Raw genomic sequence first — 26277 nt, 5'->3', positions numbered from 1 at the left:
TGCATGGTGAAAACAATGAGATGATTGATGATATTAAGTCTTTTAAGATAGAAAAGGATGAGACAGCAATGTTGAGAAAGGCCTATTTCCAAGAGAAGAAAGACATTCAGAGCATTGCACAGGCTTTGCAGTTGGAGAAGCAAAGCACAGAAAAAGAAAGAAGAAGATAACCTATACTGAAGAAATTATGACTTTAAACTAAAGAAAGACAACGTGAAAATAACTACAATGCACAAAGAGGAAACCCAAAAAAAGGATGGCAGAGAGTAGAAAAGGAAGAGTTAGCTTTAAAAAGGAAGGGCTACATTCAGTTAAAGACGGTATGTGATGCTTTCCAGCTGAACAACTAGAAGGAATAGAAAGAACAGCCCGTGTTAGGAGCTTAAATTCAAGTGGACGAGGGGCTTTAAAACTGAAAGACAGAAAGGTGTTGGAGACAGAAAACAAACAATGACAACAATAACGGAAAAAGAACAATTTACTGGACTTATTTGTCACCACACACACAGGAACCACTTTGTCAACAACTGAGGTTTTCTTTGAGCCAAGGATGGAAATCCTCACAACCAAGACACTCACTGTGCTGTCAAACTGCTTTAGTGCTAAGCAGCCAAATGTGAGCTATTTAATTTCACAGAAAATCACCCATCCACCCACTCATCCACCCACTCATCCACCCATCCATCCACCCATCCATCCATCCATCCATCCATCCATCCATCCATCCATCCACCCATCCATCCATCCATCCATCCACCCACCCACCCATCCATCCATCCATCCATCAAACTGGAATTTAAGGGGAGAGTATAGGGATTTTTGGAACAGGAACCTTCTTGCAGTGAAGCTATGCTATCAATTTTAAAATAAATTCACTGGAATTTGTACGTTTTTAATTGACACTGCAATACATTTATTAAACTATTTGTAGAATCAAAATGCTATTTTATGTGTATGTGAAAACAATGAGAAAGCCACAGTTTAAAATACCTGGCACACTTCATCATTCAAATCACTCTCAGTCACTTCGCACTTCAATTCATTCGTTAACACATATTTCAAAAATTTTCATCATATTCCTGCTGACTTTTTTAGGGTGTTGCAGAACTTCTGCCTTTTAAAGTTTACTATGGCATGATGAATGAGGAGCACGTCTGCAGCAATAATATTTGTAAAGGAGAAAAGGAAACACAAAGATATGGATAGAGAGGGAGGCTTTCTGCATATTTCAACAAACAAAAAAAACTTGCTGGTGTTAAAACAGCCATCAACACAATGATACGAAGGAAAAGCAAAGCATTTGCAGTAAGCCCACGTTTGAGCGTGTACTGATGAAAACTGATGTCAAAGCACCACAGCAAACCATGAAACATCCCTAATTACAGGGCTTTTGACGTGTAGCCACTTTGCATTTAAATGGAACAGCTATAGTAAACGGGGCATTTTTAGAGAACAACTTCACACCCAACTGGAGTGTGCAACAGGGATGAGCTAAAAGCAAGCATATTGCTTTAAGTCAATGCTATAGGGAGGAGTACAGCACGTTATATGCGGTGCAGAAAGATCCTCAAACCTTGTGGTCACACAAACATAAAAGATTATGTATATTTTTAGAACAATCACATGCACGCATACACCCTGATGGCACTTTATTTGACCTTTTGTGCTCTTTTTCTTAAACTCAGCAAGTGGCAGAGAGGGAGAAGACAGAGAGAGACCTTTAATTTGAGGACATGAGAGGAAACAAGGAAGATGAGAGAAGACCTTTATGTAATTGGTCTATAGAGGAACTGCCAGCATGCGCACCACAGGTGGCCGCCAGCCCGGTTTAAATAGCCATCCTCATTAAGTCCTCTGAGACATGCCGTGCAAACAGAAAGAGAGGGTCATGAGTGGCATCTGGGACCAAAAGTACGATGTTTCTTTAATTCATCATTCCCATTTACTGCATAGTGCAAGTTTACACACGGAGGTACTGTATACATGTTCAAAGACAGTGATGAAAACTCTGATTAGCCAACCTCCAGTCAGTCAACGATTCGCTCTCAGCGTTTAATCACAGACTTCATTTCTAATATGGCTGACTGAACTAGAAAAATATTCAGCTGATTTAAAGCAATAAAACTGCCAGTCATAATATCACTTCCTTTTTTTTCTTTAGTTACAAAAGTAAACTGACTCACTGGACATTAGACTTTTTCTACAATTAAAAGCAGAGAGACTAGGCATTGAAAGGTTTCTGACAGTTCTTCTCTTTAGTATGACAAACCTTCTAAAGCTGACAAACAGCTGCTGACATTATGGCCAAATGGCAGCAGCCTCCTGTTGTTTGTTTCAATGTCCAACCCCCATAGCAATTTGGAAATGAACATCAACACAAACAGCTATGTGGAAAACAAGATTGTGGCCTGCACTGCGATGCTGCACAGCGATGTCCTGTATCTCACGTATGACTGCGACACCAGCGCCAATTATACTTTTTCAATTCAATTCAAGGGTGCAGCCGTCTACTGCAACTGGTTGGGGAATAAAAAACACTGTGGAAGACAGCCGGAAGTTAGAGCTAGCTTCTTCAATAGTGTTATAACACAATAATGTCAGCTCAGTTACTTGTTTCTCCTTTTCTGTTTCTTGTTTTTTGTCCAGATATAGAGTGAGAGTGGCAGATAAGTGGCACTGAGAGAACAAATATCACATTGTTTGGATTTTTCCCTGAAAACTCAGCCTGAGCTCTGTGCTGAGAATGTCCAGCAAGTTGTCTTTTTAAGTTACATTACAATCCACTCACACGTGGAGCTGTTGAATTATTATTATTATTGGTTTGAGAGTTTTAGAGTGTGTTTAGGCCCAACACTCATTCTCCTTTTGGCTCCATCAATTCCTGTGGGAGCACGTCTGTTTTTCTTTTTCTGTACAAAAATAATAAGATGCTTACTTTATCTGGCTCTAATTTATTGATGAGCACTTGGAACTCAGTGGATCAACATCAACACTATGCACTATTGTCACTCCAAGCTTTTAAAATATTCATTTTAGTATAAAAGGAATAATTAGAGAGTTTATAATACAATGTGCTGCATTTTTCTCTAAATAGAGTGAATTTAACTCACAACAGAAAGGTTTCATATGCATTTAAAGTCAGGCTACACTTTTTAAAATAATGCAGTGTGTTGCTGTAAAAGTTGGCTTTACGTACTTTTTTCTGCAAGACATTTATCTTCCTCTCCTTGACGTCCAGCATGTCCTTCATGTCTCTGATTTCTCCCGTTAGTGTGCTCTTTTCATCAGTCAAGTCCTGCAACTGTTTGGTCTTCTTGGTCAGGAACTGCTCCTTCTCCTCCAGACGCACTCGCAGAGCATCTACCTACAATTAACCAAGACAAGAAGTTAAGTGCAGATAGGCAGGTATAACAAAACTGTAAGGCCAGATCAATAGGGACACCGAAAGCAGCATCTGCACAACACAAACACTAACAGACAAGTAGCAGGAGAGAGAAAAGTGGACACAATCTTCAGACAGGGTGATAGAAACCAGTATGCACCATATCCAGAATTCATACACAGTCAGACAGACAGGCAACCATACAGGTTGAAAGTAATCTGTAAAAAATAGTTTTAAGGCAGACCGTTTGACGATGAGCGAGAGCTGAGTGACTGACAGGCGAATGCAGAGAAAAGAGGAAGCAAAAAAAGATTAAGAAATGTTACACCGTGATTTTTCCCAGTTCTCGGTCAGGTGGCCCACATGTTATTATTCAGCGCTAGAAATGACATTTCTCACATTTACTTGTTGACGTTTGGAAGTAGTAAAAGTTCAACTCTGACCTAATGTCCATGATTTGAACCACTGCGGACTGAAGCAAAGTGTGTGTGAAAGAGAAAGAGCCAGGAGCCTGTCCTGTCGTTTGTTATTGAGAGTGTTGTGTGATTGGGCCGGTGCTGCCATAGATCAGACCGCTCACACGCTTCACACTCACACATAGAAGTTCGACGTGTCTGGCTAAGTGTAGTGAGATGAGAGATAGCTGTGCACGTTCCAGCACTACTTATTAGACTTGACATACGCAACCGACTCCTTGTTTGTTCTTCTGCAATTTCACTTTATTCCCATGTATAATTTCAGGGGTGTTTCATTTGACTTCACGAGGACACACACACACATAGATGAAGGGAAGTAACATGAGGCTTGTTAACAGTCATTACTTGGACACAACGTGAACAGTGTGAAAATAGTTAAAGCAAAAACTCTTTTGCTTTCAAACTTATCTCCCAGGTATTTCACAAGGCACTCACTGTGATTCATAAAGGGAGGACGGGCGTTGGAGCAACTGGAGGTAAGATTTAGTCAGTTAGTTAACTTCCCTTTAGGCAACAGTAACACCTAAATCATTATTCTGATGTATAATAATAGTGTTGCACAAACTGTGTGTATTAAATTAATGGCACACAAGGGTTTCTGATTAGAACTAGAACGACTGCTATTTTGTAATTGTGCAAATGCCGAGAGAAATTTAAAACCACAAGAATTCAAGACAAAACAAATAATATGAGAGCAATCAGAAGAAAAACGTCAATAGCAAAAAAGCAGATATACTAAAGGCACAATTGAAAAGTACAGCTGTGTTGGAGCACAGTTCCTCCCTGCAGATATGTTTATGTACCTGCATGTGTAAAATGAGAGTGCGCCATGCACTCCAGAGACACACAGAGGGGGCCTGTCACTGTGCCATTAGAAGCAGGCCAGGACCCCCAGGTGTAAGATGGCGAAGTATTTATCTCATATTGCTCCTCTGGCAGACAACCAAAGTCTAATACTGAGAACGGCTCTGTCCTCCCAAATTCACATTTACACACAAACGCGCGCACAATAGTGGTGTTATCACCAATCCTTTGCACGTACAGTATACATGCACATACTATGTGTGTGTGTGCATGTTTGCCACTGCATTTATGTGCGTGTGTGAGAGAGCGAGAGACCTCCTCCCCTCCATCTCCACCTGGCAAGGAGCAATTTAGCAAGAATGTAGCAAAGGGGCCTAACAGGAAATCCCTGCTGTCTCACCTGCACTGGCCCACTAAGCTGTGATAGTGCTACACAGACTAATACCCTCTTAAAGCACTCAGCGCTGCGAGACACAGTACATGGAAAAACAGGGAGAGAGTTGGATGATGAGATGCGGAGGGACAAATGAAAGGACAGATAACAGTAAGGGTGAAAGCAAGGGACGTAATAAATGAATGAAGGTGGATAGGGTCCGGCCTGTTGTGGACACAGCATTTGGACTGAGCATGTTAACACCACCGGCATACTGCTGTTTCACTGGCTACCACTCCAACAGCAGGAAATACTGTATGGCTTTATCAGCTGGCACACATGCTGAGATGATAGACGGCTAACTGCACACAGTGATTAACCTCTCTCTTCTCCCTCAATTTCCGCTCCAATGTTCCTTTTCTTCTGCTGCCCTTCTTCCTTGTGTCATCTTTCAAAAACACCTCTCGCTCTCTCTCGCTCTCTTCCCCTGTGGCTACCACCTCTCTTTCAACACTCCATCCCTCCAACCATGCTGCACACTCTCCAGGAGATTTCCTATTGCCATTTAAAGGCAACGGTCCTGCAGCGAGACAGAGTGATGTGTCAGTGTGAGAAATCCCTGAAGTCTTCAAATCAGGTTGTCTTTGGTACAGACCCACATTTCCCCAAGCATAACATTGCAGGTTTGCGCCTTTCAGTGCAGATTTGAGGGAGATGACATGCAACACAGAACTCCTGCTGTCTCCAAGACAACCACGGTATTGATTCTACCTACACGAGCGGACACCAGGGACTATATCCTGTTTTGTAATCGTGACGTTTCTTTAGCAGAAAAGGAGAAAGGTCAGGGAGAGGAGTAGAAAAGCCGCTGCTGTCCAGTCTGGCTTCGTTCAAATCTAAAGGGAACACTGGAGACTGCCCTGAGAAGTTCTGCTGAGTTGATGAATTAAAAACACATCTATATCACCCCACCTTCCTCCAAAAAAACCCACTTAAACTTTCCAGTCCCTCACTCAGCACCCCATAATTTAAAAAAAATATCTTGATATGTTTTCAACATTCTGTGGTTGCAAAACTATTAATTCTTGGCAAACCCCGGATTTTGTTTAAATTAATTCATTCCCAAATTTGTAACTACTCTAACGTGCGCACACATATGCATATTCAACAAATCTCAAGGCACAAAACTGCATCTGTAATTAAATATGCAAACAGCACGCACAAACGCATAAACACACTCTGATTAAATTCCTCCTTCTTGCTTGCAATGACAGCCAAATGTAGGTTCTGGAAATTGGTTAGCGGAGTAAAACAGAGGCTTAAAGAAAACAGTTTCACTGTTTGTCCTCACCTCCCTTTTCCCTGCCTCACATTTCATCATAAAAGTTTTTTTGGCAGGCAAATCTGCAAAGGTATTGGGCCCATCGTCGGCTCTGGGCCGCAATAAACAACACAGGGACTATATGAGCAGACCACAGTCAAAACAGCAGAACCAGAGAGAGTGAAAACCTGTAAGACCACAGCCGAGGTCTGGGGACACACCGACACTTGCGCAGTAACGTTTGCACTCTCACTCACACACTTGGGAGTCCAATATTGCAAATAGAGTCTTAGGTTGATCAGAAAAACATCCGTCATGTTTTCCATTGTCCCAATCTCAGTCTTTAAAAATCTATGACCTTTACAGAAGCTCATATCCAAACCATCAGCTATATTCATTCGTGTGTGTGTGTGTGTGTGTGTGTGTGTGTGTGTGTGCGCGCGCGCGCGTGTGTGTGTGTGTGTCTTAAAACAAGTTTGAATGTCACTTGAACTGAAAACACACCATTAAAGCTCTTAAATCCCAAGGAAAGGGTCTGATGAAATGTATCTAATGCCTGAACTAAGATCTTCTTGGCCTGCTGTGGTGCACCACACACAGCTGTGTCAGCTATTCACTTCTCTGGCTGCATCTCTAGCCTTTATAAATACACCACACGGCACCCATTAGATTTAATTTATTCAAAGGCCTGTGCAGTGAAACTAATCATCTCAATTTATGGCCTAATTCAGGTTTGTCAAGCCACTGATGAGCCCAAGTCTGAATTTCATCACTAAAATATTGAAGACAATGCTAGACCACCAAAGTCTCGTGTAACGCAGTTAAAGGACCAGGGCGCCTGACTGCAGCCTCATAGACAATGAGCTATCAGAATAAGATTCGACTATGGAGCCTGAGGGTGTGAATAAAACACAGGAAACAAAAGTAGAGCTCAAATATATATATATATATTATGTTTGTTATGAGAAGGGTATAGACGGATGTACAAAAGAAACAAAAACATATGCATATATATCACAAACAAAAATAATGTTGACAATACAAAACAGCTTATTAGGTTCCAAAAGGAGGTGGGATGAGGTGTGGTCCAGTATGTGATTTAGTTTAGTTCCATGGACCTGTGATAGGTCATGTGTCAACAATTTGTGATTCAGTCCATAGGTTCACAATTCCTACCGCAACGTAGCGGTGGTCGGGTGGCTCGCCATCTCGCGCTGATCAGGGCTGATCGCGGGAGAACAAAAAAAACCTGACCGTTGAGTCGAGTGTGAGGTAGTGTAAAGATGAATGAATCGGCCGGGTTATTGCACGCTGTCAACTGGCCTGTAGTGCAAAATTTGTCGTGATCTGACAAGTACGCCAACCACAGGGACAACAGCAGCCAGAGGAGCAGGGACATGCAGCTGATTGACCCGGAACTTATACAGGATTCATTCCCGCCACAATAAAGGGACTGGCGGAAGTGGGGTCAGAAGTTACCGTGGTTACACTCGCATGCTACCTATTATCATCTCTTTGGTGAGATGTACTTTACGCAGCGAGACAAACCAACACATATGATGCAGAAGGAATGAGAATGAATGCAGACAGCTGGATTTAAGCAGCCTGTCGGTGTTTTCATGCTGACTAATATCTGCATTATTAAAGACTGCTGAGAGGTGAACAAAAAACCCACGAGGATATATAGAGAACAGTAACTCACACCGCTGGTATATAAGCACCAGGTTATATGTCTTTTATTTATACAGAGCGGCATCAAGTGATCCATAGTTTCATGTTGATGTAACTGAAGCCTTCAATAGATGTCGGGAGGTTACAAATACTGTAAGAGTAGCCGCCTGAAGACCAAAGGATGTTTTTTGTTTTAATTGTGCATGTTGACGTGCTCAGTGTGTGAGCGTGTGAATAGGGGGGCGTTGTCAGATGGAAGTATGAAGAACTTTACACAGAAAATGTAAACAAGCCTGGACTTCTAGACCCTACACTGTTTATTTACACACAGAAGGCACTTAAAGACCATTTTTATAGTGTTTGGTACTTTTTCCCATGTCCATACAGCTCAAACCGAGGACCACCGGAGTTCGTAGGACTCCTTTTTGGGGTATTTCCTTCTATCGAGGAGGAACTGCCTCAGCACAAGAGGAACTTTGCATGATGTGATGTATTGTGACTGGTCCTGACCAGCGTTATTGTAGTTTTACATCGTTATTTCATTTTAATTATGAAATTACATTTTGTTTTACTAGTGTGTATTCGCTCATTTCAGTTTCGCATATAAGACAAATTTATAGAGAACACAAAAACAACACTTTTGACTCACATCCTGTCTCAATAAATATATGCTGCAGTGCTTCCCTGTGCTTGTTTTGACAACTGATTTGACTAAATGATCAAAGACTAAAATGTAAGATATCTCCCACCCATCCGTCCATCAATACATCCATTTATATATTTTATAACACTTTTTCAGTTCACAGTCATGTGGAGCCTGTCCCAGCTGTCATAGAGCAGGGTAACACCCACCAGGTCAATATTTCACATATACTTTTTATTTTTTATTCTCAAGTACATAATATTGCTTCTGTTAGTTTCTTTAGGGTAACCAAAACATTTTTTACAACTAGTTTAAATTTTATTTTGGTTTTAGTTAACTGCAATAACTTTGTTTTGTACTTAAGTGTGGACTGAATATTTGATAAATGGTGTTACAAGTAGGGATCCTCCTTTTTCCAATTCCAACCCCTCGGCTGTGGTTCATCTGCCAATAACAAATACCCGTTTTAAATGAATAATCTGTATCCCTCACTGGCAGGAAGAGACAGGGGCTTGTTTTTTGTGTGTCTGGAAACTTTTGAATGAACAGAGTCAAACATGATTTTAAGAAACTAACAGAACCCAGTATGAGCTGACTTGCATTACCAGCTGCTTACTGCTTCCGAGTTCCTATAAGAAAAGAACAAATGCTGCGAGGCATGTGCTTCCCAGCACACCTCCCTAATGGGTACCTACACCCAAAAATGTTTGGTCAGAAAGCAGCTACATATGCCTACACAGATAAACAAGTGCATGCATGCAAACAGAAGTTTTCATCTCCACCTGAGCTGGTCATCCCAGACATAACAAGACTGAAGTTGATCTTTACGGAAACGTGGGAAATTCCCTGTCCTAGGGCAAAGGCTGTGTCATTCGAGGGGTGTCATGAAAGCTGAGTTAAGGCAACAGTCAGACAGATCACCTCAGGGCTGACTCGGGATAATAAGCGGATATAAACTGGCTCACAGCAGGGGCTGCAGGGTGGAGAGTGGGACACTGTCTCATTGAACACCATAACATCTGCTGATAAAACCATGGCAACACAGCTGTGTGCCTAAAGGCTACGAAGGGAACATGGAAAAGCACAGATGTAAAACAAGACCAAAAAAGACAAGGACACACACACACACACACTGACAAAAGGACCTTTGTCAGTGAATGTTTGCTACCAAAGCATGAAAGTCATTAATGTTCATATTGTAACAGTGGATGGTTTCATGACATTGAAAAATATAGGGTCACAGCACAAACTCTCATCGCACGCCGCTGCCTCAAACACTCTTTTGCCCTCCATCCATCATCATTACATCCTGCCAACAAAGACACACAAAACATACACAACACACGTGCGCATGTAGAGGAAGAGCTGCTGCAGGCGTTCCTCCTCATTAACACTTGCTGCTCCTCTGATTATTTTTCCTGATCATTTCCAGCACTGCATGCCAGTTCCTACATCCTGTTTCAAGGGAATCCATTTCCTGTCAAACACTAAGCAGTCACTCTGGCAAACATGTGGAAAATAAATGCTGGTCTGCAGTTCCTACAGTAGGTGCCTGAAATAAGCTTGATTTCTACTTGATCAACGAGTAAATATTAGCTGAGTGTCTCACACACAGTCACAGTCTTGAGTAAATACCAAACTTTGAACTAATAATGAAACCTGAATGCAAGTTAATTTAATGACAACTAAGTATGTTGTCATGGAGATGAAAAAATTGTTGTCAATAGCCTTTTAGCCAAAAATGATATTGTAAAATCAACAGAATTATATCAAGTCTGTCAAACTCACTATGCCACAGTCAGGGGCAGCTGAAACATAACCACAGTTATTGCAACCATGTACAACAGACGTGCATTTCATCGCCTTTGAAGTCGTCTTATCAGTGACTTTGGTGTCTCAAGATAACCATAAAAAAATCACTAACACAGAGACAAACTGCTACCAGTCTGCTACCAGTCTGCAATTAACTGGAGTCAAGTTGGCAATTATGTTTGTGATGCTAAAGCAATTAACTGTGACTAGCAGAAACCTGTCGCCACCTACATACACAGAAATGTACATGAAACAGAAATTCATGTTTAGTACTTATATTCAGAGTCCAGGCAAAAGCTCCCAAATCTGAAATAGAAATCCATTAATTTTTTTGAAAATAGTACCAGTGTTCCTGCATGACGGGGTTTTAACAGCAAATTTATATATATAACCTCAAATAGACACGTCAGGGTTGGTACTTTGTCTTTGTTTGTAAGTTAGGCAGCAGTTATTTACAAAGCTTAGCCAGTCGTTCTGAGAGTGATGGCAGTCATTTAGAGAACTGCTGTCTGGCGACAGGCTGCCTCGTACCAGGTAACCTGCACTATGGAGCGTACAGTGACCACTATTCTATTTCATCTTTCATCTGTATACTATACCAGTTAAAAAATATATAATTTCCTTAAAACTCTATAAACCCTAAAGTAAAAGTTGAATTTTGATCATTTAAATGTGCTGGAGGGGGATTAAAAAATGAAACAGACACACCTCCCCTATAAACAGGAGTAAGTAGAGGAGTGGAATATGTCATATTTCATCTAGTTTAATTGTTCTGTTCGGAGACTTTTGTGTTAACAAAGAGCCGACTTACTGTAAGCAAGAGTGAAAACTGCTTTCGGAGTGTATTATTGTGGCGTGGCGTGTTTGTGTAAGTATGTCTTTGTCTGTGTGTGTATTTGGGTATATGTGTGTATGAAACTGGAAGTTAAGTGGTCTTAGCAAAGCAGGGTGACCCTGAGGAAAGAGGAGGTCAGAACAAAAAGAAAGGGGCTTATTGTCTCTGGCTGTCTCTATCACCACCTCACGGCCTTCTGGTTAACCACCTGCTGACTGACTGTAGACCAAGCAAAGCCCACATTACTGTTTCTGTTTATGGGTGTGGATTTTTCTGTTAGGTTTCAAAATAGAAAACAAAAATATGCAGACAGATTACAAACATTTCCCAAGGACCTTAATACGGAAAAAATGTCACACAAACGAAACCATTCGTGATGAAGCACGTGTCACGTATACTTGGATAGCAATGCTAATGCGTGTGCAGTCGTGCTGCGTGCACACATGTGTCCGTCCACTCATTAGGTCACATTTATCTCATTCGCTGTGTAAACCATTAAATATCTCATCCCCATTCTGACCGCTGTAACTCCACTTTATGGCTTTTCCACAAGGCCTCTGAAGAACTTGCGGGGGCTTTATTTTGGACCGTGCCATGTTTGTTCTGGGGGGCCCGATGCTGCTACTCACACTGAAACCCAAACCACACCGATCTACGAAGACGGGAGCACGCTATTGGGTCTGAGAATGGTGACCATGGTCAGTCGAGTTCAGATGAGATCATACAAAAACTGTCAAGACCTGCTGATTAGTGGTCAGCAAATGGGAATGGAAGTGTTTCCTGTTTACTTAGTCCAATAAGCTCACTGTAAGTTTTAGGGAGCTCATCAAGTTCTTACCTTTGTTTAAACTGTTTTTTCACCCTTTCTCATTCCTAATCTGTTGGTAATGTGGAAATAAGGTGAAATAAGGAGTCGGCAACAAAATGTGATAGAATAGAGACGAAAGCACGAGGGAAAAGAAACTATGAACAGAGGGAGCAAAAGTGAATGAGGCAGAAAGAAAGACAGTAAGCGAGAACACAGCAGGGGGATAGCCCAGGGTGGAGTTTAACCCGGGCCCGACCACATCTTTTCTCCGCCTCACTACCTATATGAACCATCAATCAGCTAGGAGAACAAGGAAAGATCAACACAAATAGTCCAGCAGGGACCACAGCACACCGCTCCATCGAATCACTCACTGACAAAAGCCCATATCCTTAAACATCCATCAAACGGCGCAATTCTCTCACTTTTCACTTCCTCTTGTCGCTCAATCACGTCTTGATTCATTCCCACTTACACTTCTTTTTAATTTTCCTCTTGTTTTCACTATTCATCACTGCCACTACCGTTGATGTTAGCAACTCATCTTTTAGTCATTTCTGTCTTTTACGACTCATTACATTCAACCTCAAAATGAAAACTTCTGACAGACACAGCAAACGCTGGTGATGAAAGAGAACGCAGGATATTTGAGGTCAGATCTGACGAAGCTGAAGTGAAATACCGCAGACGGTGTTCTCTCCAAATACAGATACGTTGCCACATCCCAAAGTATGCATTAAAGGCGTGCTGCTGCTAACACTTCTACTGGCAGTCGGTGAGGAACAAAATATCAAATGTTATATTGCTGTGCAAATTTATGTGCCCGATTAAGACTTAAACTCCAGCTTCATGTCTAGACTTCTCTTTATAGGGTAAGTTGCCCCCAACATGATGCTTACCCAGCGATAAATACAGTCCTGTACAAAAGTCTCATTCTTTATATGTTTCTAGGAAAATGGGAAATAGGTGGAGTGATTTACTGAAATGGGAACATAAACATGGAATAAAGAAGAGTTTGTGCAATTGAAGGTCAATATTTTGTATCACCACCTTCAGTCTTCAACAAAGCGTCTCTTAGGGAAACTTTCCTATAATGGTTTTATAAGTAGCCTTAAAGAATAGTTATCCAGCTTTCTTGAAGGACATTCAAAGCTCTTCTTTGGATGTTGCTGCCTTTTGTTCTGTTCTGTGTCAATATGATCCCACACTGCTTCAATAATGTTGAGATCTGGGCTCTGGGGAAGCCATTGTGTGCTTTGCTATCCAGGTATTGCTTTTACTGCATTGGCAGTGTGTTTGGGATCAATGTCATTTTGAAAAATAAAGCCACTGCCAATCCGACGCTTTCCAGATGGCATTGCATGGTGGATCAAAATCTGATGGCACCTTTCTGCGTTCATAATTCGCTCAGTTTTTCAAGATCCCAACACCTCTGGCTGAAATACTAACTAGGAATGAGTCTCCACTATGTTTTACAGATGGCAGCAGACACTCAGTGTTATACTTCCCTTATGACCTCGGATAATTTGACAGTTTGGATTCATCATCCAGACCCGCTGACATTGATTTTCATCCAGTTCTTGTGTAACCTGGCGTCGCTCAACCTCTCCTCCCTGTAACACTTCCTTCAGACTGGCTCCTTGACAGCCACCTTTCCACTGAGAGCATTTCAGATGAGGCTTTGGCGAACAGTAGCTGGATCGACTGAAGGGCCCGGTGCATCTCCCAGGTCTTGTGTCAAGTTTTTCCTGGATTTCTTTTCATATAACTAAAGGACACGACTTTCAGATACTGTTCATCTGCTATAGATATCGTTTTTTAGCCCAGCCACTTCTTTTTGTTCTCCACTTGACTTAATTTGGGGTTATATAAATAAAATTGAATTGAATTAAACTTGTCCAATTCCCTCAAATGTTTTAAGAACACATTGCACACCATGATGAGATATGCAAAGGTTTTGGCTAGCAGGTCTTTGAGAATTACCTTGTAGGTGAAAAAATATTATTTTTTATCTTTGGCATTTGTGTTAGAATCAACAAAAAAATGGGAATACACAATGTGTTTATGCATCTGTCATGTATAGACACAAAAACGGCTTTACCCCTTGAGTCAGGTGCCTTTATGTCCATAGAAAAACTCAGAAAACCTGGAAAGCTATTGCTCAGGAAAACAGTCTGGTTCTCCTAAAGCAAAATCTAAAGAAATGAGGAGTAACTTATTACTATTGCAGAGTGCTGCATGTAAATCAAAGTACAATCATCATAAAAAATTTAAGCCTTATATCTGCAAAAGACATTAATACATGTGACAGTGATGTTAAGAATTCTAATTGATTATGTGTTTCTTAGTAAACTATCAGTTTAATCAAACACTGCTCACACAGAGAAGGCCAAGAAACCATTTGTGTTTAGATTTTATTAAGTACACATCAGTTAGTTGTGCTGCCAAACAGACAGGCACACTCAGTGCAGGGGATTTTGGGAGGGGAACCAGAAGGTCTGCAGTCTTTGCAGTGACAACCATCGAAGAGTCGAGTGTTGTGTTTTGGTTGGATTTAGGTTTGATGGGGGGAAAGAAATGACTTTTTTAAGCCAAATATTTTTGCAAACTAGCTTTCCCCATCAGGAATGAAATTTATTATGCACTTTATTTCTGTCAATTTTCTTATTTTGTCATGATTTGCTTTCATTTTTTGCTTTGCTTAACACAGCCGAGCTTAGAGTCAATAAAACCTGTATTTTAAGGATCATTATTTTGTTTTGGAATGTCGACTCCTATCAGAGAAAACTGACAACACAACTGAAGGGCAGGTCCATCCATCTAACAGATATGTGACAGTTAAATCAAACTAACAATCCCAGCCCGATCTGGCCTCTTTTAAACAAATGTTCATAACATTCAAAACAATCTTCTGACAGAGATCTAAACCTAGTCCAAGAAAGCCCATGGCAGCTGGGGCTTTGGCCTTGTGCTCTGTTGCTGGCTGGTTAAATATGCAGGAAGGTCTCTGATAGGTTACCTGATCTGGTAGAGTATCATTTCAGCCCCGCATTGTCCTGATAAAGGCAGGAAAGACACACATCTACTGTATTAAAGTTTCCACAGACACAGGCAGGCCCAGAATGCTCGCACAAAAGCGTACACACACTATTTTCCACATTTTCCAGTTATCTGGAGACAGATTCAATCACATCCATTACGACGCTGTCCTTAACTTTGATTGACAAATAAAATGCGCTTCCATTTTCTCATTCTGCTGCTCACAGGGCCGCCTCTGTTCAGGGGCCATTCCCATCTGCTTCTAGAGACAAATCTGTGAGGTGAAGCTTCTCCTCGTGTCTCAGAAACCAGTCTTTCTCTTGGGGGAATGTACAACTGTACCAATCAGTGTCATTCATGATGAGACCCACCTGGCACACATGCATGCACACACTCTTGTATATGAGCGTGTGATGTGCCAGAAGTCGTGTGTGAGACAAAAGAAAATAGGTGGCTGAAAGAAAGCTTGAAAGAAAACTGCTGAAGGAAAATGGAAGGAATGAGGTGAGTGGGGGGATCTTGTGGGAATGGCTGCCATCTCTGGCCAAATGATTGACAGGCAGCAGAGGAATGCACGGCCACGCCGGCCCACTAAAGAGCTCTAAATATCTTTACTCATCCTCTGGTTTGCCCACTTAGTCCAGGAAACCTAAGCCATTCCCAAGCAGGGGAAGATGCCACTTCAATAGCAGGAAAAATTACTTGAAACCGGAGATGAGAGTCAAGCAATCAGTCCTGACAGTGTAAGTGTTTCTGTATGTGTCTGTGTGTGACTGTGTGTTTATGGCAGTCAGGATCTGATGCAGCCCAGAGGCCAGTACTATGAGGTCCCCTCTCATCCAGGACACTTCAGGGTCTCTTGCACTTCTTACCAGGGTATATCGCCATGGTAACTTGTGCCCTAATCTGCCCCAGAGCAGACAGATTAGACATCAGCAGGTATGAAAACACTGCATCATCAGTCCTGCACCTCTGTGCACAGACAGTGGATGGGACTAAAGTTTTTTTAATAGTGTCTAAGTCTTTGCATTTTCCCAGTAAGAAATCATTTTAATTTCATTCCCTGACTTTTTCCCTGTGCGCTGCAAACAACTTTACAACTACTTTGTTGTTCTAAAAGCCTTAATAAGTCATCCTAGGTCAGCCTGGGTCTGAATTCTGTTTTTGTATTCATTCACTAATTGCTCTCAGACCACTAAACACCACCTGCAGCCTAAAGAATAAAAAATAAAACTGTCTCGCCCACATATCATATTAATTTAATGAAATACTCAGTTGTATTCCAGCAGATTCTCCCGTGTCTTAATGTCAAAGCTATGAAGGCAATAAGTCTGTTAACTTACACAGTCTACATTTCTGTCGGATTTCTTTCCTGGCTTCAAATAGGCTGAACTTTATTAATATAGCAGGCTTTTTTCCAGTCGTACTGACCAAAGTGGCTAAAGTGCTCACGCATGCACTACTGTACAGTACTTTTCCTCTCACACACATACTCACACAGCTGTGTTGTTTTCAGGCTTTATTGTCAGTTTAACGCCTTCATATAGTTTTATCTTCCTGTGTAAAACCAGCTGCTCTGCTGCCATCACCACCCCTTTCAAATAAAAGGAACCCTGGTTAACTTAACGAGCTGATAACTAGATTTGTGTGACCACTTAGCCCGGCTGCTGATGTTGGTACAGTGATGCAATCTATGTCAGAAGCATTTGAGGTGATTACATCTTTCCCTGGCGTGCATCTTCAGTTCTGCGTGAGCATTGCATAAGCAGATGTAATTATTTCTACTTTACTATCAGCTTTTCCCACTGAAGTTAAAAATTACACTGACACCGGTCTGCGGCAGTAAAAAGGATCTGTCCAAAATGCAAACAAAGCCAAAGCATCCATGAACCACGGGCTGCAGAACCCCTGTTATTTTGGTGGATTTAGACTGCAGCTGGCATGGTTCTTGTCATACTTGTTGGTTTTGTGGTGCTCATTTGTGTTTTTATTTCCCCCTTCAGTGTTAGATGTACGTTTCTTGGTTACCTCCTGTTTTATGTTTATTTTTGACTTCCCCACCTTAACTGTTTCCACCTATGCCCTGGTCCCACGTCAGTCGCCTTTCCCAATCAGACCCATGTGTTCCTGAACCACGCATCCCCTGCTTCTTCAGTTTGTGTTTCATTTAGCGTTTGTCACTTTGTAAATGATCAGATTTTCAATAAAAATCCATATGTTGTTTTCATTTTGAATATATTTTGGCAGTATTGGGCACTTAATAGCGATTTGTGAGAAGCTAATATTGCTTGGTCAGGCCCTGTTCTCCTCACACCCATGACTTGTACACGCATACATTTTTTTAAACATGCATTTTCAGTAGAACAAAAAAAAAGAGAAAAATGCACACTTACAAAAACCACCCACTGAAAACCAATTTCTTTTCGTATGATGTATTCAACTAACTACAAGGGCCAAAATTCCTTGCACATGTATGGACAATTAGGCCTAATTTTGGCCCAAATTGCTTCCTGTAATGATGAGTGGACATAGTTAGCAGACCACTCTCAACTGCTGAACACAAAGAGATCTAAAGTATCACTTCCAAGTCTAGAGAGTTATGTAGAAAAATGCTAAATGCTCACCAATCCCCACCTCCCCCCCCACACACACACACACACACACCTATATCTCACTAAATACAACCCACCTCCATCTCTAACAGCAGTGATAAAATCATTAGAGCCACAGAGTTTAGAACTTCAAACATGACCAAGAAAAAGCTGCCAGCTTTCTTCAGCCCTCTGACTGACCCGCCCACACGCACAAACCCACTGGTGGACTAAAGGAACCACACGCATGGACATTTTTTCCACCCACCTCAGCGGCCGTTAGAGAAACAGAAGGAGAAAGAAACACAAAACAGAAAAAAGCAGGATTTTTTGCACACATACAGTTTCTCTCCTAACAAAGACCATGCAAAGTTACTATTGTATGCACCAATAGATGCACAGTGGTCAGAACGGTGTTTCTTCCAGTCTTTATTACTGCAGTGATCTACAGAGTGTCCGTCTCGTGATGTGTGTATCTTTGAAATTATTTTCCAAGAAGCTGGAAAGCGGTTTAGTGCAGTGTCAGTGTTTGCATGTTTGTGGCTTTACTGGTGTGTGTTTGTATGTCTTTGGATTTTGCTTTTCTCCATGTGTGAATGTGCACACACTGACCTCTGTCTGGAGTGTATTGGCGCGCTGCTCCTTGGCACTGAGCGACTCTTTTAGCACTTCGATGTGCTGCTTGCAGTCCGAGTTCTGATTGGTCAGTGTTTCTAGTTTGGTCTGCAGCGCCTGCATCTCAGACTCCTTCCTGTTCAGCTCCTGCTTCAGCTGCTCTATCTGACAATCACGCAAACACACACACAAACACACAAATAAGGGTCATCAGTGAGATATACTTGATATATACTTGTAGATAAGACATGCATTCAAAAATATGACTTTTCATTTAAACCAATGACACACCAATGATACAGATACACCAGTGTCAGACTAGTGCATATAAAAGAATCTGAATATCATGAAAAGTTTATTTTTTGTAGTTTAATTTAAACAGATCAGCTTTTCACAAAAGCCTTTTTTAGCTCACAGAAACTGAAAATCATAAATCCAGCATTTCAAAATTGTTAGAATTTGGAGTTTGATTGAATTCAAAGAGTATACATCTCATGTGTTTCTTAGCCTAGTTCAGTTCCCACAACCACAATCAAGGGGAAGGCTGGTGACTTGAGTGTTGTCCAGAGGCCTGATGACCTATGCTCTCCACAAAGAGGGTAAACCACCGAAGATCATTGCTGAAAGGCAGGCTAGGAAAGTTTTACGCTTAGCCTTAAAAGTACAGAGGGTAGTGATAGCGTAATAATGGAAATTTGACTGGAAGGTAAATGCATGGTAAGAAAAAGGACACAAACAAAGAGAAATCAGAAGATGTCAACTCAAGAACTTGGAGTGGGCTGAGGCTGCTGTCACACTTCTAATAGTGTCTTACCTGGATTGAGGTGAACTAGAACTGGACTGCTACTTTCAGATGAAAGTTAATTTTGTGTTTCATGTTATTATTGTGCTTCATCGGCCAGAAGCCAACCCCAAAATATACACGATGAAGGCTTCCATCACAGCAGCCTGGTCTTCAATAAAACCTTAGCAGTGCCACAAGCTTTTTGCCTCCATGCCAGACTGCTCTGACGCAGCAGTTTGTAGCAAATGAACCAACACTGCAGGAGATGGAATTTTGGAAGGGATTTCTTTAATTGTTGTCAGGAAATGCTTTGGGGATTTCTAATTTTCATGACTTAGAAACCAACAAATTGAGACAAAAACAATGACCTGATATCTTTCACTACACGTGTATTGACCACAGAATATATGAACATGTGCCTTTTTTAATTAAACCACAAAAAATAACTTTTTCATTATATTCAAGTTACCTGAGGTGCACTAGTGTCACTGCAAACTGAGTCTGACCTCCAGAACAAGCATATCGAATACACTATTTTAAAGGCAACAGCAGTCTTAAGCTGCTCTTTAAAATAGAAGTGAGTAATACATACAAACTTACATCCTGTAAACTGTGTCACTGATTAATAAAAAAAGGAAATCTGAAACGTCTCTGATGCTGTGACTCAATTAGGAAAAGCAGAATGTTTTGTTATCCATTTATTGCAATATAAACACGTCAGTTGTGACATATTTTGTGGAGCGATGATGTCCTGGAATCATCATCAGCCCTATATTATCAATCCTCACTTGGAGGAGTCCCAGACCTACTGTGTGCACACACCCCAGCCAAGAGACAAACATTCACAGAGAGACGGAAACAGATTTGTTTTAAGGAAACCCATATAGAACATAACAGAAAACCACAAAGGAAATAAAATGCTCTAACACAGAGTGGTTTCTGTGCTCAGGCTTGCTATGTAGAGAATACTGTCATCTGTCTACTGCTGCCAAAAATGCACAAAGCTGAAGAGAGATTTCTCAAATTGCATGAGCAAGGTTCACTTCATAAAAGGGGGATTCTGACTGGCTCAGCGTCTGGCTGATAGACCTTCAGTCACAGAGACAGCATATGAGAAATCCAGCACTGAGATGAAACGCAGGGGAAAGGAGATCGAAATATGAGGCTATGCAATAAGAGAGATCACTGCGGTGACTGAACACTAAGAAAAACAAGTCAGGAAATGAGAAGTCAGTGCACTAATGATAAAAAGGCATTATAATTAAAATAAGGAGCAGATATTTCAAAGACTATTAAGCTATGAAGAAATAATGAGAGAGGAGAGAGACTAATGAGAGGGGTACTTCTGCTTGTTCTGTGATCCAAGGCTGTTGGGTGGGGAGGAAGGTGGGAGCTGGTCTGATGGAAGACACACATGGTGACAAGGCCTGCTCCTACAAAGACAAGAAAACAGCAAGCCACTAAAATGCAGCACAAGCTGTGTGCCCAGCCACTCTACTTCACACACTGCACTCCTCAACCACACAGCCTTGGCTTGCGAAAGGGTAAGCAAATTTACCTGCTCCAGCTCTCGCGTACCCTCTAACACGTGTTCGCATTCTCCAAAGCCATTTTTGCAGTGTTTGAGCAGATCAAAGTCCAGAGGAGAAACCAGAGAGGACAGCGATGCCGCCCTCTCTGGTTTCTCTTATCGCAGTCCCACCTCAACACCAGTCACCAACACTGCTGATAGACCCGGACCCTAAACACTACCAGCATGTAGAATGAATCGGTGCATATCCATGTGCGTGGCGACTTGCTGTGTTTCTCTGTGACTGTACGAAGAAAGACGAGCCACGGGAGAACGAGCCGGGGGCCGTCGCTGTGATGTATATCACCCCGGGTCGGTATGGGTGAAGAGAGAGCTCTTTCCTCTGTTCCTCTGCCGTTGTAAGCTCACATTCATCTGTCAGGGCCCCATTCATAAAAACATCTCTTTTATGATTGCATCAGGAACTTCCCCGATGCAATGACAAATGAGCCCTACAATGAGCACCATTAATGAACCAAATGGAGCGCAACTCATGGGCCTCAACCGTCATGAGCACTTGTCTTGATACTCAGTGAAACCTGAAACTACATTTTTAACAGGGTTTGGATACATACAGCATGCGTGTGTGCACGTTCATATATGTGCATGTCATCTGTGCGGCTTTAGACACATTTGTGCGTTGATGAATAAACCAGTATACGGCCTGGGATAAAAGATTCTTAGTCAGGAAACCGACACAGCGCACTGTTAACTGATCGTTCCTGACAGGAGGGTTGTATAATGCTTAGTGATCACACTGAAGTCCAGGGCAAATAAGCAAGTACTGCTTTTCACTACTCACAACCTGGCTTTAAATATCAAATAAGAAATACATACACATGTAGGAGTTCTTGGCACCCATGCAACATGAGAGGCTTAGTGCGAATGCAGCTAAAACACACAATACAAAATACAGATTCATGCAGTTTGCCAGTTAAGATTTTTCCACATTCATCTTGTTTCCCCATAAACAAGCAATGGCAACATGCAACATGCAACAGTTTCTGGCCTTCTGGCTATTTATACTTGAGACAAACATGCACGTCCCGGATCACGCGGCGTGGAGTCATCTCAGGTGGCATGCAAAGATATTCTACCTTAGTCTTCATGAATTTAGAATGGCTCTTGTAGACCTCCACCTGCTTGAGCTCATCCTGCCTCTCATCAGAGTGCAGCAGGCCGCTGGTCTTTAGCATCTGGACTTCATCCTCTAAGTCTCTGATGTTCCTCTCCAGGGAAGAGATCTTGGTGTCCTGCACCAGCAACAGTAGGCAGGCAAACAGTCAGCAAAGACCTGGCCAAGAATATTAAGCTGTGGGGCTAAAAGATAGATTACCTAGCGCGTGCATTAGTAGACAGTTAGCGCTCTACAGATACATTAAAAATGTGATTGATAGAATATCACTTGGTTGACATATCTCTCTACCAGCATCTGTCTGTGTAAACATATTTCTAGTATGTTTGAGTCAACATATTAATCTAAATCACACAGAGATTTCATATAAACCAAGTCAGTGCATTTACACAAATCCTCCCATATATAAATGTAATGTACAGTCCTATGTCTGAGTAAAATGTCTGGAAAAGAAGGGGAAATATTTTGGCAGACATTGGTGTACAGCCAAGATATTATTCATCTGCAGAGCCTATGAGGGAATAAAAGGGTCTGTCATGGACAGGTCCTGAGGTTGTTTAGTTGCATAGTTTCAAACATACATTAAATGCAAAACCTTGGAAAAGAAGAGAAAGGTAATTTAATAAGTGGAAGCAGATTGCATGTTGCCATCAGCAGAAACCATAGGCAACATGTAAGCATCTGACCTCTATTACATCCTATGACATCAGCCTTGCCTAGCACATGGTGCTGCATAAAAGTGCACACAAAAGACCAAGGAGAAATGCATAAAGCATATGCATATACAAAACACACATGCACAGAAAGAGTCTATGCAAGGATGCAAACTTTCAACATGGACCCAGAAAAAGTCAAGGTAAGGCACTCAGACAGTGATGGGAGTCCTCCTGCCGCATCCAGTTCACACACATAAAACCATAGAGACAAACACGTCTATAAAAATGTCTGATTTTGATCTGTTTCTCCTGCACAACAGAGGGGGAGGAAGCAAAATGCATATTTTAGCATATAAAACATTCATTAGAACTACATAAAAGCTGGATCTTAAAACCACTGACATAAAGTTTTATGGGACATCCAAGTTGCATTTCAACTGAATTCATGGTATTGAAAGCTAGAAACAGAAATACTGTATGAGTGTTGAGCTCACAGCAAGACCAAAAGGTGTCGACTCAGTACTGTACCTGCCAGATAACATCGGGATCAAAACAAAAAGGGGGGGTGGTCGCCTGTAATTACAAAGTGGACACATCCAACACAGGGTAGTTTAACAAAGCAATCACGCATTACTAACAACGCTAGAGATGACTTTCTTTTGTTCTTACTCTCCCCTACAATACGTCAAAGCCTCCTGGCAACTGTGTTTGTCTGCCCGTTTCTAATGAATTCAGTCAGATTTAATTTAGACCCTTTCTCGCCTTAAAAACACCGCGAGGCACCGTGAGCTAGCACATGTGCAGTCTGTTAATAGGCAGACAAATCACAGAGTATGTGTGAAAAATAACTGTGGTTTTGCTGTAAAGGATCCACTTTTAAAGCAAGTGTTTGCTGAATGAACAATAAATGTGTGTGCGTGGGTGTGCACATGGACACATGTGGAGGCAACTGCATTTTTTCACAGCACTGACAACTTCAAAGGGCTGCGATGAGAGTGAAAGCTTCCATATGTGACATTTGAAACAAATTGAATAAGTGCTCAACTCCGCATGTGCCAATAATGGACTTTACTTGGGCATGGCTGCCATGCAGATGCAAGGTAACTATAACATAAAGTTCTCCAGACTGTTTCTTCATGTTCATCTTTGCTATATAGAGAGATCCGCTGCTGTTACGCGCATTCTAGGTGTACTTAAAATGATGTTTTGAACATACAAATGCAAGAGCAAATAACACTGCTGAAATAAAATGGTGACATTAGCTGGATTAAAAAAAAACTGTTTCATATTTATGATAAACGGCCAAAAACTCAGACATATATGAATTTCAGATAAACCTATTGCACCAGTACACACACTCCAGCACATTATTACTTAAAACAGCTCTTGCTGTGAGAGTAACTCTTAGTCCTACCTTCATATCAATGACAGTCTGCAGAGCCCTGGTTTTGGCCGGATCGGCCTGGAGCTGGTTTCGGCGATGAAGCTCCTGGGGAGGGACCCGGTAAAAATAAGCCTGACGGCTCATCATCTTTAACACTTTCTAAGAGCGTCAGAGCTACTTCAAAAGGCACACCGATCAGTGTCACCAGTTTTATCTCTCCTACATTGTCCTTATATCATCTTTTGTTATGTAACATTACATTATCCACTTCTCTGTCTCGAATTTTGCAAAACAAAACAAAGTTCATCTATGGTCAGCTGGTGCCCGATCTGAAGCTCTCCCTTTTTCCATCTCCAGCAGCAGGTGTCTATTTTCTCTGCCCTCTCTTCTTCTGTCTTCTTTTTCTGTCTCGGTTTGCTAGCAGGTACCTGACACACTTAGCTTTAGGTCATTTGAATCTGCCTCTATCCTGCTTTCAGCCTCAATCTTTCGATTTCTTATCTCTCACTTGTTCTCTGGTTCTCTCTCGCAGATGTCTCTGGCATGCTAAAGCTCTTGCTTAGCAACACTTTCTGCCAGCACATGCGCTAAGCTTTTTATATCAATAATTAATGGTAGCTCTGACCTACAGTTATGCCTACACAAAAAGCACACAAGCTAACAGACACACACATTCCTACACATTAAAGTTACTGTTAGAAAATGGCCCCAAATCAAATCAAATCAAATCAAATCAAATCACTTTTTATTGTCACATCACATGTGCAGGCACACTGGCACAGCACATGCGAGTGAAATTCTTGTGTGCGAGCCCCACAAGCAACAGAGATGTGCAAACACAACAACACAAACGAGCAAAATACAAGAATGGCCAACCTGAAACTAATAAATATATGTACAATATATAATAGTGTATGCATTTCTGGATGTGTATACTAAATATTTTCCTACGTGTGTGTGTGTGTGTGTGTGTGTGTGTGTATACACATTTTTACAAATTAAATAGTAAAAAAATAAAATAAAATAATAATAATAATAAAATATATAAAAATATACAGAGTTGAATATGTGCAAAACAAGTGGCATTTATATACAGTGTGGAGTGCACACACTTCTCTACCATCACTGAAGCTTAGCTTTAAATTGCCTCGCCACTACCCGAGCATCCACGAGTTTAACATCTCATTTCTGTGCAGGTACATGTGTCTAACAAAGATGCCATACAAAGACGTGCCTGCCTAAATTCATTGAAACACTACTTCACAAGGACATTGCTGTGAGCAGTGTTGTTTTTAAGAAATGCAGTTTTGCACCCACAGAGTCAAACATGTTTACAACACGACCGCCCAGCACAACCAGTCTGATCTTCTCGCCACCAAGCGGCTTGACCAGAGCACGGAGAGGATCAGTTTTGGTAATGAGGGAGTGGCCCTTGCTTAAAGGGGCACCTCTGTGATACTGTGCTTTCAATCCCCCACAAACATTTGATTTTAAGGAACCGCAGAGCACCACTGTCGTCTTTATAGAGAACTCAATGTATAAGATGTTTGTGCGGGACTGGAAACCGCTACAGTAAACTAATGAATGACAAAGGTGATCTATAGAGTGAATCCACACATGTATTACTAATAATCTAACCACAAAAAGCACATGCTCAGTGAATTCACCATTCAAAAGTTACCTCTAATATTACACTAACAGGACAGAAAATGCTTAAAACATTATAAAGTGTTTTATTTTGTTATAACTTTGCATCACTGTTCATGCATAAATGTACACACCAAAGCCTAAAACTGAGAAGACTGAATGCACTGAAACAGCTCATCATGCCATGAAGCATAACAATCATAAATAAGCAACAGGTTGTCAGTTCTGCCAGTGAGTGGAAATGACAGCAGACAAGGACCTTATCCACTTGTCCGTGTCAGTTGTGGATAAGGAGGGATTACTGCTGTCAGAGCATGCCTCCCACAGACTAGCATTCCCACTGCCACCACAGTTCAAGTCCTTATTAAAGTGACTGATTTGTCACAATGCGCATGTCTGTCTTTTTGACTGCCTGTACACTTTCTTTGGTTCCTCTGAGAAAGTGTGTCTATGAACTTGTTATCAGCAACAGTTCTGCAAACTGTTGTGTCTCTCAGTGGGGAAACGAAGCCCTGCAAGAGAGAACGTCATCAAAGACCGTCCTCTCTGCTCCACATGTGTCCGAGGGACTGAGCATATGGAATGAATAGGATCAAACGTAACACTATAGCAATAAGTGCCGGCATCCTGAGTGAAGGATACGGTCAAAAGGTTCAATTCTAGCCTCAAGGCAATGGTGTCATGTACAGCGTGCACACACCGAAACATGCACTGATAGAGACACACACACA

General features: G+C 41.5%; 1 protein-coding gene across 3 annotated transcripts in view; it reads right to left on the bottom strand.

The window, feature by feature from the left end:
• Positions 1 to 26277, bottom strand: part of LOC147304710 (ERC protein 2) — a 161827-nt gene that overhangs the window by 122676 nt on the left and 12874 nt on the right. The window contains exons 5-9 of one of the 3 annotated variants that reach the window (XM_086276624.1): positions 23930 to 24004; positions 23044 to 23088; positions 21822 to 21977; positions 18368 to 18535; positions 3197 to 3364 (exon numbers count right to left, since the gene is read on the bottom strand). In XM_086276624.1, coding sequence (XP_086132750.1) covers positions 3197 to 3364; positions 18368 to 18535; positions 21822 to 21977; positions 23044 to 23088; positions 23930 to 24004 — 612 coding nt within the window. The remainder of the gene's footprint in view (positions 1 to 3196; positions 3365 to 18367; positions 18536 to 21821; positions 21978 to 23043; positions 23089 to 23929; positions 24005 to 26277) is intronic. The other 2 variants (XM_086276622.1, XM_086276623.1) reach the window with 2 other exon arrangements.

The sequence above is a fragment of the Aulonocara sp. 'chitande type north' Nkhata Bay genome, linkage group LG20, assembly GCF_057382095.1.
Source record: "Aulonocara sp. 'chitande type north' Nkhata Bay isolate Kocher_YH1m ecotype deep benthic linkage group LG20, A_spYH_male_GT1.1, whole genome shotgun sequence".
Taxonomy (NCBI): Eukaryota; Metazoa; Chordata; class Actinopteri; order Cichliformes; family Cichlidae; genus Aulonocara; species Aulonocara sp. 'chitande type north' Nkhata Bay.
The sequence above is the reverse complement of the archived record's forward strand: the minus strand, read 5'-3'. Positions and strand labels throughout refer to the sequence as shown.